At 49.0% G+C, this 11,684-nt stretch overlaps 1 protein-coding gene across 1 annotated transcript in view; it reads left to right on the top strand.

Moving 5' to 3' along the window:
- TRIM45 (tripartite motif containing 45) overlaps window positions 1–6,274 on the top strand; it is a gene marked incomplete at its 5' end in the record, with an annotated part of 7,825 nt that extends 1,551 nt beyond the window's left edge. The window contains 5 exons of the mRNA XM_010296090.1: window positions 1,150–1,883; window positions 2,840–2,969; window positions 4,912–5,026; window positions 5,246–5,372; window positions 5,951–6,274. Of these exons, the coding sequence (XP_010294392.1) occupies window positions 1,150–1,883; window positions 2,840–2,969; window positions 4,912–5,026; window positions 5,246–5,372; window positions 5,951–6,102 (1,258 nt within the window). The remainder of the gene's footprint in view (window positions 1–1,149; window positions 1,884–2,839; window positions 2,970–4,911; window positions 5,027–5,245; window positions 5,373–5,950) is intronic.
- Window positions 6,275–11,684: the final 5,410 nt, after the last annotated feature.

The following is an 11,684-nucleotide window of genomic DNA, read 5'->3' as shown; positions in this document are numbered from 1 at the left end:
GTAGGGAAGATTTTGAAGGATCTGAGTGCCACTGTTGTGCTCCTTGGGATAAGTGAGAGAGGTCTTAGGTTGAAGTCCGGGAAGTGTGAATTTGAAGGGTGTTATGCAAATAATGCTAGAAGGCTTTGAAAATGTGCTGGACCCAAGAGAGGCTAGTGGGAAGCGAAAGGAGTAGTATAAGGGTCATGTCCTACCCTGTGATGAGGTTGCTTTGTGTTGCCAGAGCAACTCTACAGAGCTTGGTCCTCAGAGTATTTCTTTGCTTGTGGCTTGGAGCTCCCATTGCAGCTTCCAAAAGTCATTAGTGCAGAAGACAAGGAAGGAGAGAAGGCTCTTACATCCTGCTCAATAACTAGCTCCCAGTGTCCAAAATAGCATAAAATGCAAATATTCTGGTGCTGCCCTGTGACATGGTGGATGGCTGGGTCCTAACAGGTTCTTTGTGTGACATCCTTGGTCTCATCTGAGCAGGATCTAACCGGGCAGCTGGAAGGAAATGAAGTTTGACTTCTGGAATTTTAAACGTATTACCACAGACTGTCTTTTGGTAGTGGCCTGAACTAGATTTTCCCATAAGGGATCTTAGAGCTCATTTGCCTCAGGAAATTTAAAGCTCGTGAAAATCACTGGGCTGATGGCTGAGGAGCCTGGCATCTCCCGTTCCTCTCCAGAAGTGACTGTCGGTGAGCAATACTGTTTTGAGACACCTCCTGCCAGCTCTCATTTTGCAGGGCTCACCACCCTCCTGCTGTCTTTGTCACAGCAGTCTCGGGGGGAATTGCAACTATCCCACTTCCTTCAGGCTCCATGAAGGGGCTGCTGGCAGGAGCAGCCTGACAGCCCATTCCCTGGTCTGTGTGTGGCCATGGTGGGGCACACGATTCTTGTGTCTGAAAATAGTGTTGACAGCATGCAGGGAGCCTGAGAGCAGCCTCTAATGAGCTGCTTGCAGATGCTGTCCTCTTTTTGTGGAGCCTTGTCCTCAGGAGACCAAAAGTCCCTTCATGCAGAGTGAATTTCAGTGGAGACAGGAGGGAGCAACACACACTGTGTTTTGCAGTCTGTACAGGCTGGCATTCACAAGGGGTCTTGGGTGTTTGCATTTCATATCCAACATGCATGAAGTGACATGTGGTTGCTTCCGTCTAGGAGACAGAAGAAGACAGCCTCTCATGCTGTGATGGAGCTGGAGAACACCAAGGATTGCAGCCAGGCTGGGAAGCCTCTCTTCTGCCCTTCCCATCCCACAGAGGAGCTAAGGCTGTTCTGTGAGCAGTGTGACCAGCCTGTGTGCCGCGATTGCGTTGTAGACAGGCACCGGCAGCACTCCTATGACTTCACTGGCAATGTCATCCACAGGCATGGGGACGCCCTGCGGGAGCTGCTAAAAAGCACCCAGCAGCACATGGGCACCCTAGAAGATGTGCTAGGTCAGATTGATGACATGGGCAGTGCCGTCCGCAGTCGCGCAGAGGCTGTGGCCACAGAGATCTGTCTGTTTGCTAGTGGGTATGTGAAAGCAATTGAAGAGCACCGGGACCGGATGCTGAAGCAGCTGGAGGACTTGAAGGTGCAGAAGGAAAACCTGCTGCACTTGCAGAAGGCCCAGCTGCAGCAGCTGCTGCTGGACATGAGGACAGGCGTGGAGTTCACGGAGCGCTTGCTGACAAGCGGCTCAGACCTGGAAATCCTCATCACCAAAGGGGTGGTGGCGAGCCGGCTGGCAAAGCTGAACAGCATTGCTTACAACACCCACCCCAGTGTGGATGACGGGATCCAGTTCTCTCCCCAGGAGAGGGCAGGGCAGTGTTGTGGCTATGAAGTTTTTGGGGCCATTCTCAATAAAGTGGTTGATCCAGCCAGATGTACCCTGCATGGGGAAGGTAATGGGGTGCTGTATAACAGCTGAATGAGAACACACTGCTCCCTGAAGTCAGCTCTCTTGTTCTCTGTACCCACGTGGTGTGCAGCTTGAGGCACTGTTGGCTCCCTGCTGTCCAGGCATTGACTAGGGGTGGAGGTAGAGCCCTGCCAGAGGTTGCAATTCTTGCTGAGGGCCTGTGGGAGCCGTGCTGGGGGGGACCCAGAGAGCTATCCCTGTCCAGATGTACAGAGCATGCTGGAGCTGCCTTCTGCAACATTACTGACCTCAGCATGGGGCTGAGGTGTGAGGAGAGCAGCCCTTAGGCCAAAGACCACAGTTCACTTGGGGTGGGAATGGCTGTTATGCAGCATGGGCCTAGGCAGATCCCCTCTGAGGCTGAGCGAGTAGGTTCATTCCACTTACAGCTTCTGCTAAGATTGCCATGGGAGTAACTGTCATCGATGGTTTCACAGATGTTTGCTTACTAAGGACTTGGAACAGGGCCAGCAAACAGATAACATTCAGACCAGCCCACAGAGCACAGCCAGCTCTGGTCAGTAATGGCATGTGCCGGGCAGATGAGACAGACACAGGGCTCATTTGATCCCTTCCATGCCAGCCTGTAAGTGCTGAGGTCTCTGGGGCTCCACGCTGCACAGTGGGGCTGTTCCTCCTCCCTCCTGGTTGCATGGTGCACCTTGATGCCTTCTGGGAAGATGCCACTGGGCGCAGAGGGGCAGGCAAGGAAGACCATCCTGGTCCATATAGACCTCTGGGCTAAGACTGCCCAAAATCTCTCAGTGCCTATGGCTGTGCACTCTCTCCTGATCCCCAGTCAATATATTTACTTTTCCCTGGACCTGTACTCCCCAGCAGCAAAGTCCTGGCTGTGCTCTGATGGAACTGCAAAATAGGTGGGAAGTGGCAACCGTGGCTGGTGTGAATTCTTTCTAGTCCTGTTTCTCTGCCTTACAGATCTCCACAGTGCCCGTCAGAACCAGCTGACTGGCTTTACCCTGCTCTGCAATGACGCTACGGGGGAGCGGATGAGGCGAGGAGGAGAGGCTGTGCGGGTCACCATCACCCACAAGGACAAGAGGGACTGGTGGGTATTTCACCTGAGAACTCCCTGATTACTGGCTTTGCCTTTCTGCCTCCCTTACCCTGGCTCCCTCCTCGTTTGGGCAGATGGGAAGACATGCTTCAGCATGTGTGTCAGAATCTGTAGGAGAAAAGGCACTACTGTTCTTCCCACTGGTATAGCTGTGGTTGTATTTGGCTGTGTGGAGCTTAACAAATTTGGATCAGATTTGCAGTGAGTCTGAGTGATTTGGGACTTGTTAAAGGATTCAACTCTCACTGGGTGTTACACATTGTCAGGGTGAGCTGTTGTTCCTTCCCACCCCTACCAGTAGACACCCAGGGCTCCTGCTTTTGTTAATACCTAATGAGCGTAAAATGTAGCAACCCCAGAATGACTGTCCCGAGTCAGACAGGCAGTCCACCAAGCCCAGGAGCCTCTGCCAGTTGATGGAGGTGCCTACTTTTTGTTCTGGAGAAAGAAGCTGTTTTGGGACTTTATCGTACTTTCTCCTGTAGTTGCAAGTGTTGAGCACTTTAACATGTTTGGAGGTTTTCTAGCAAAAGCAGGGAAGATTGCACTTGAGCTCCTAAGTGTTTCCGCAATGAAAATGCCCAACCAGAAAAAAATATTTTGTTACTGCTTGCAGGCCACACTTGTCACTATAAAACAGCCAGGAACAAATGCAGAACCAACTGGGTTCTTAACAGTTCTTAAGAAAAACATCTATTCTATTTTATAGCACATACAAAGTAGGTGGAGCAAGATGCTGGCCGTAACTTGTTCCAGGAACGCTGCTGGTGGGATGACCTGGCAAAAAAAGGGACAGGATGCTAAAACTCCTTGCTGTGGGAGCGTGTTGACAAGGTGTACAGAAGTGGTATTGGCTGCACAGATGCTTATCAATAGAGCATCATTGTTTGAGAATAGTGTTCCAATGTACACCTTCCTTCCTTAGGTGCACGTATGGTGTAGGAAGGTGTGCACATGAGGATTATGTGGATTTTGCTTGGTGGGGTAGAGGTCGCTGTGGCCACGTTAACTCAGTTTCTTGTTCTTGCACGTATGCAGTTGCTACATCCGTTGCTGAAAGCTGTCTGGCTTTGGGTTGAGGCACAGCAGCTACAGAAGAGCGTGAAATATCACCACAACAGTTCATGGCAGGAAATGATGTTGGCAGCTGTATTGATGTGAGATGGCGGGGGGTGGGGAGTACAATCTGCAAATCTGGAAGGTTATAAACTGTCATGTTGTGGGGCACAAGAGACTAATTAGTGGGGATTAGGAAGATCACCTTTCTCTATGCAGAGCTGCCTGATAATTCTCTGTGGAAAGCTCTTTCCATCTTTCTGTGAAGCAGGCAATCAGTCCCTGAGTAAGTAGCTGATGTCTTCTCCCTGGCACTGTCCACCAGGGTTCCTTGTGAAACCCAGTGAGCTTCACTTTGGAAAGGGAGAGCTCACCAGCAGGCACCTAGAACCCCTCAGTGCATTGAAGGGAAGAGTTGGGGTCAATGTATTTGGGACAGTGGTTGAAGTGATTCAAACCTGCCGTGTTTATGTCCTGTCTTATTCATGGGCTTTTCTGGAGGTAACTGCTCTCTGAAGCTGTGAATTTACTCCATTTCTGAGGGTTCTTATCTGATGGGATAATCTGACCTGCAAATGTGCTCTCTGTCATCTTCTGCTCTTTCAGTGCTCAGGGTTGCTACAAATCCTTGCAGTGCAGCTAACTTTGTGTGACTTCCTTTGTATGGCTATTGCAGCTCCCAATAGCAGGTGAAAGCTACTCAGTGCTTAAGCATTGCTGATGCATCCTGTTAAGCTCACTTGAGACCCGCAGCTGCTGAAACTGCTGAACCAGGTTGAGGATAAGGAACTGACCACAAATGTAGGGCAAACAGCGGTTCATGTGTAGAGCAGTTTTCTGCCAGCCACTTACCTCTTTACCTTCCCTCTGTTCATAGTGCAGTCAAGACGACAGTGTGTGATAACGGTGATGGGACCTACCATATTTCCTACAGCCCTGAGGAGCCAGGCTTGTATGCTGTCTGCGTCTATGTAAAAGGGCAGCATGTACAGGTAGCATTTCTTATTTCTCTTGCACTGCTTCTTCTTTACTTGTTTTTCTTTTCTAAGCATTTGCTTCAAATCTTTCTAAGGATTGCCTCTACCACTTAGTAGTTTAAGACTGAGCTTAGTGACCTGTGACTGACAGGATCACCCGCTTGGTTTTTGAAAACGCAGACACATCTGATAGTACCCACTGCAGCAGCCCTTCTGCTTGCTTGTCCTCTGCAGGGCTCTCCGTTCACTCTGATGGTGAAAAACAAGTTCCGTGAGCACCAAGGTATTTTTCACTGCTGCACGTTCTGCTCAAGCGGAGGGCAGAAAGCTGCTCGTTGTGCCTGTGGGGGGACCATGCCAGGTGAGTGCTCAACTTTCCCCACACTTCTCAGTGAGGTTAAGCAGCACTGTGGCTATGCTGTTCCTGTTCCAGTTTTGGCAGGCTGGGAGGTTCTGAGCTGTGTTGCACATTGCCCAATGCTGACCTACAGAGAAACCTCACTTCTCATTTAGGATGAAAGTTCAACTCCCTTATTTGTTTGATCCCAGCCGGTTTCCTTGTCCTTGACCTGCATATGTCATTGTGTGTTTTGCATATTTTTAGTCTAGAACGAGCCTCTTCCTTTTTCTGTGCTTGATCTGTGTCTAGCTCTGGCCATAGCCACCAGTGGCTGGCATGGGGTTCTGCATTACTCAACAAGCAAGGGGGTGGAAATCTTCAGCTTTTCCCAGCAATTGGAATGGGGAGGTCCCCCTTGGTTGTTCTCCTTTCTTTAAGGAGCCTTGACAATTTTGGCCTTGAATATGCTGTGCTCTGATCAGCATGTGCTTCCTTGTCTTAGGGAAGCCCTGGGACTGAAGCAGTCTGTGAAAATCTCTGACACACTGGGATTTTCTGGCCCACTTTGGTTTGAGCTGATGGTGCCTCTTCTCTTGCAGGTGGGTACCAAGGCTGTGGCCATGGACACAAAGGTCACCCTGGATGCCCCCACTGGTCATGCTGTGGACAAGTCAAGGAGAACTCTGAGTGTTTGGGTGGGCCACCCAGTGACACCTCACAGAGGAGTTTGCTCAGGACAGTGGCATTCTGAGCAGCCAGGTGAGCTCCTGCGAGCCCAGGGCACTGCTGCTGGCTGCTGCATGAGCACAAACCATGAGGATCCCCACAATCACTGCATAGCCTTGCTGCCAGAAAACAACATCGTGATGGGTGTGAGCTGAGAAAGGGGGATGAGGGAAAATAAAATTGTGCCTTATATTCCATCTAGAGGTGTGTATGCAAAGTTGTTTTGTGCCTGAACAGGAGCAAACACTGGGAGATGTACCAGTGCCTACACTTTCAAGGACTCGAGGCCAGTGGAGCCAGGCTGTAAGGGGAAATTTGGTCTGAGCAGTTACCTCGCAGGAGGGTCAAGGTGTGTCTCATTCTGCAGGACGGACAATCTCTGCAGTTCCTCTTGACAAGGCCAAAGCTGCTCATTGGGGCACATTCCAGAGGGTTTGTGTTCGTGCACTGGAAAAGTCTTGGCAGCCTGAATATGGCTTCTGCCTCCCTGTTAGATATGTGGCTGGATTTTGGCCTTGGATATGCGCATATAGCACAGTCACGCTCCTGGGAGCTGCTGTTGTGTTTTCACCTCATATTTTCTCCAAGTGAGCTGTAGTCTCATTACACCCTTCCTGCAAAGTAAGAGCAAGGTGGGTTAGTAATATATCTGTAGGAAATCCAAAGAAAACCCATGGTGCTGATGGGAACAGGAATTAGAATGTCCTTCACTCAGTCTCTATATTCTCCATGGAGGTGGTGTGGGACACAGCGCTGTTGGGTGTGATGCGGGAGCCAGGAGAGCACCCAGCCCACCAAGGGAAGATTTGGGCACAGTTTGAGCATTGGTAGGAGCCATAGACGCAAACTGGGCAACTATGGAAGAGAGAAGGAGACAGAATACAGCAAAACCCTTGGATTTGGCTTGTGCAGTCTTGGCAAAGCTCTGTTTTTAGAAGGAGAGCTTGTTTAATTTTCTACAGGGGAGATGTATCTCGTGGGGTTGTACGCATGCTGCCAATCCATAGTTGGGGAAATGGCATCCCTGATGAGGTGAAGAGGCACTTTCCTGGACGGGCAACTGCTAACCTGCTGATGGCCACCTGCTGCTTGCCTGGGTGAAGCAGACACCCTGGATACCTTCCTGAACAAAACACATTGAGACGGGGAACGCTACTGCCCTGGGGGTAACCTTGCTGGTAGGTGTGTGTTGCTAGGGCCTCCTAATACTGCCTGGGGAGCTGGGGTGGGGAAAAAGGTCTGACTGTTGGTCATTTGGGGAAAGGAATGCTGCTCCAGTGTCAACAGAAAGAACTGGTTCTTGCTATCTGGCTGATAGCTGGCTTGTAAATAGTAGGAACCTGTGCTGTCTGTTTGCTTGCTCAGACCTATAAGACTCATTTGTTGTTCATTCTTCTTACAAAGCCAGTTTTGGAACCCCTTCTTCCCAGCAAAGGAGGTAGATATCCTTCTGCAAATGCTGTTTATAGCTTTCCATTAATCATCCAGAAAGGGCTGTCAAACAGGGGAAGGTTAGGCAGTTTAAATCTCCAAGTTAGGCAATTGAAGTCTCTTAAGTTGCTGACTCTGAAATTTCAAAGTGAAAGTTTAATTTGAGTTAACCTTTCATAGAACAAACAGTAACTCATTCTTGTCCTTGCTATGTGCAGAGTCAGTGCTCAGTACAGAATGTGATGTAAAATAAAATGTCTAATTTTCTGTCTTTCCATTTCTTGCCCCCCACCCCCCACACCTACACTGTTTTTACGCAAAGCTTCCATGCTGTGTTGCAGAGGGAATGCATAAGGACAGCACTACCTTTTAGGCACATAATTTCAGTCTAAAACAATCTTAGTCCTCTCAGACAGAGGAATGCATTTTCTCTTTGTGTCAGTCATCTCTTACACACCCTGTCGCTGACATTTTCCAAGAAGCTGTTTGTGAGAACATATAAACCCTACAGGGAACTGCAGTCAGCTTGGGCTGAGCTCCACGTTTGACATGGGGAGAGCAGTTTTTGGACACTGTGGGGTACTAATCCTGCCAGGGTCAGGCCCTTGTATTGATTTTTTTTTTTTTTTTTTTTCGGTAGACTTGAAGGCTCAGTCAGTCCCAGGGATTATAAAATATTGATCAGCTACCACTCTGTGTTTGGTCAAAGAGGATGTGCATGAGGATGGCTTGAAGGATCATGTGCAGAAAAGACATTTAATGACCTTAGTGACTTTGTGGCGGTTAAGTGCAAGTGTCCTCCCATTATTTGCACACAGACTTTGCCCTCAGTGTTCATTACTCAAAATATTTTGCCAAATGAATATGTCTTACTGATCTGCTGGATTCTCACATTGGACTCCAACAGTCATTCCCAGGAATGGCTTTCCAGTGCTCTGTTGGTAGTCAGCCTTGGGCAGGTGGTGGACTGTACACCTTGGTACACTGTACCAAGGAGCTGTACTTAGTCTGCTGGGCTACCTGATGTTATTTCTGACCGTCTGGTCCTTGAGATAACAAAGGTATTTTCAAGACAGATGTACATGTAGTGCTGACAGAACTGCACCAGTAAATATTGGTATTTTTCCCAGGGCAAAAGTTCTTGCTGATAAAATTGCCTGTCTCCAAAGTTTTTTTGGGAAAAAAAAAAAGGGGGCAGGTGTGAAAATGAGGAGGGGATCTGGGAGGCAAGAGGAGGAGGACTTACTCCCTAAATAGAGAAGATGGACTGTAGCTGGAAGGAAAAACACAGCAACAACAAAAGACTGTGGAAGACATGGAAGGGGTCCTGCAGCCTGGTGGACTCCACGTAGGGTGCCTCTAAAGTCAGACATGCAAGGGTGTTTCTCCCTTCTCAGAGAAGACAAGCCACACTGGTGACATGGCTGTGCTTGTAGCTCTGTGCATGAGTGTCTAGTTTGTCCCCAGAAGGTCACAGGGCTTCTTGGCCCTCCCACGGCAGGAGGTGATTCACAAGGGCACACTGACCATCCAGGGTGCTGTGTCAAGACAGACCCTGGCAGTGGCCCGCAGGCAGCGTAGGGGGATTTGCCTATTTCCAGCCAAGGGTGGCTCACCACCTCCCTGTTTTGAGAGCTGAAGACTTGTTCTGAGTGCTGCTGTTTCCAGCTTCCCTTCAAGGGCAGGCAAGGCCAAGGACAGGTAGAGCTGAAAAGGCTCTACTCCTTCCAGCCTTCAGGGTGAGACCATTAGTGTTCCCATCTCCAGTACTTCTCAAGCACTTTCTTGACACCATTGTTACAGATGTGGGAGCACAAGGCTGGGAAAGTGTCCAACATTTTTGGCTAAATCCTAAGGATAGCTTTCATCTTTTTTTCAGTCTGCTGGCTGCCTCCACCTCTCTTGAGCGCTCCATCAAACTTGGCTGCTTATTAGCTTACCACAACTCCATCTTCTCCTGGTTGTCCTCCTTTGCTGATTGCTCCTTCAGCTTTCCACTGATGTTGAAATAAGGCATGGACTTCCTGTAAGGGAACTCTTCTGACAGAATTATTATTTGTGAAGAAACAAGTTGTATCACGAAGGGCAGAGCGACTGCAGCCTGGTTCTTGTGCTTGTGTGTCCCCCAGACCACTGAACATCTTCTAGGGCCCTGACCCACCTTCAGTCCTTCCTGCCCTCACTGTTCCCTCATGCAGGCAAAGAGGCAGCATGTGCTGTGGCCAGCTGTAGGGCACGGGCTGGTGGGCCCAGCAAAACTGGTAATGCTTTCTGCCTGCTGTTGCCTTCCCCTCAGTCAAGGCAGCTGATGCGTCTCTTCCCCAGGTGCTCACCAGCTTTCACAGACTGTGTGGGACCAGATCCTGCTGGCACATTTGGTTGGATTTCGCCAATAGATTCAGAAGTGGTAAGCGCTGGGCAGACCATGTGGTCACAAATCCTTGATTTCTTTGAGAAATATTCTGAATACCTCTTGTTTTTTACAGCATAAACATACAGAGAGGGGTAGGCTCCAGCATGAGCTGCTCAGTACTTAATGTGGTGTTGCCCTACTGAGTGGGACTTGCCCTGGTCCTACCAGGGCTGCCTGTGCCTGAGAAACAGACCTGTTCGTCCGAAATGGAAGTAACCCAATAGTTGACTGTGTGGTGAGGTGTGCTGTGGCTATGACCCGGAGTTAACTGGTGCTGAAAGGGGACACCTCGTTTGCGCACTGCACCAAAGGCAGCCGTAAATCAGGTGTCACGGAGGGCAACAGAATGTTTTTTAATGTGATTTTCCCACCAGGCCACGATAGCCTAGAGCTATTCTTAGCTTCCAGTAATGCTCTGCTAAATTACAACATGTTTAGTAATCAGTAGAATACTACAAAATAAATCAGATTTCTTTTTTTCAGATTAAAAAGGGCTATACCATGCTAAAGTAGAAGGGAAGTGAAAAGCATATAAAATCTGCTTTATAAGTTTAAACTATTGCAACAACCGAAGAGTGACAGTAATGATTTGGTGAAAGATTTCCACTCCTTGGTTTCATTCAGAGGCCATAGGATGAAGGATGTGCTTTCAGTAACAGACAAGATTGGAGCATTAGAAGTAGGTCCTGCTCACACCTCTGCCACAGGCCTTGTGTAGGGCATTCAGGTGGCTCCTCTACCTGGAGAGTGATTAGCTTTGCAGTCAAGCATTCACATTGAAGTAGCACATGAACAGCTGAGTAAACCCAATGGCTAGTCACTCTTGAAAGGAGAAGGTCCTACACTGGCCCCTCTGTCCTTGCTGCAGGCCATGCAGTCCTGCCCCACCAGCAGTATCACTAGGTGTGTCTCCTCTGACCACATGGGGAGCCAATTCAACTCCCTAACCTGTCAGGAAACAATTTGCTATTGTTTCCTAACAGGTGACTAGGCTTAGTGGAGGTTCAGATCTGTGCTCTCATTAGTGTAAGGTGGTGGGATGTGGGAGGAGGCTCACCACAGGCTATGACATGTAACTTCATCCTGGCATGAGGAGGCTGGACGTGGTGAGTCGTGGATGCTAAATGCCTTGGAATATAGTTTGCTGATTTGGATGCCTGTATAAGAGCCACAGTCCCTTCCAGCCCCCTCTCTGCTGTCTAGAAAAGTCTCTTATCTCTCATGCACCACATCTGACTATGTTCATCCCTTGTAGAGGTGAACAGGCTCTTTTGGAGTTGAAGTGTGGTCCAGAAGATTAAGTGCACACTTCTGAAATCTCACACATGTACAGTTAGAAGGCTACTGTAAGGGCACTGTAAGCCCTCCTGAACCCTACTCAGCCTTTGCAGCTAGTTTGAAGGTCACTGACCAGTATTAATTGGTCTTGATTTTAAACTCTGGTTGTTGCAGATAAAGTAATTTGTTTTTTCTTAGGTGCTGGACTGTTCACAGTTTTTCTGGGCATCCTACTAACCATCCAAACTTTCTGGAGATGGCTATGGACTGTCAAAAATTCCCCTTTCCCCATCCTCTCTGGAACGCAGTCCAGAAGTAGATGACAGGATATACACAGGTTCCCCTTCAGGAAACTGAATGCAGTGGTGCAAGCTGGCTTCCCTTTTCTGCTCTTTCACAATCTCTCTGCCCTTCTCAACCTCTTATGCCCAAGAGCTACTTGTTCTGCCCCCAGCCTTGAGTGAGACCAAGCACAGAGGGAAAGA

The sequence above is a fragment of the Phaethon lepturus genome, unplaced genomic scaffold (assembly GCF_000687285.1).
Source record: "Phaethon lepturus isolate BGI_N335 unplaced genomic scaffold, ASM68728v1 scaffold36131, whole genome shotgun sequence".
In the NCBI taxonomy this organism is placed as follows: domain Eukaryota; kingdom Metazoa; phylum Chordata; class Aves; order Phaethontiformes; family Phaethontidae; genus Phaethon; species Phaethon lepturus.
Note: the sequence above shows the minus strand (reverse complement) of the source record. Positions and strands in the feature narration are given on the sequence as shown.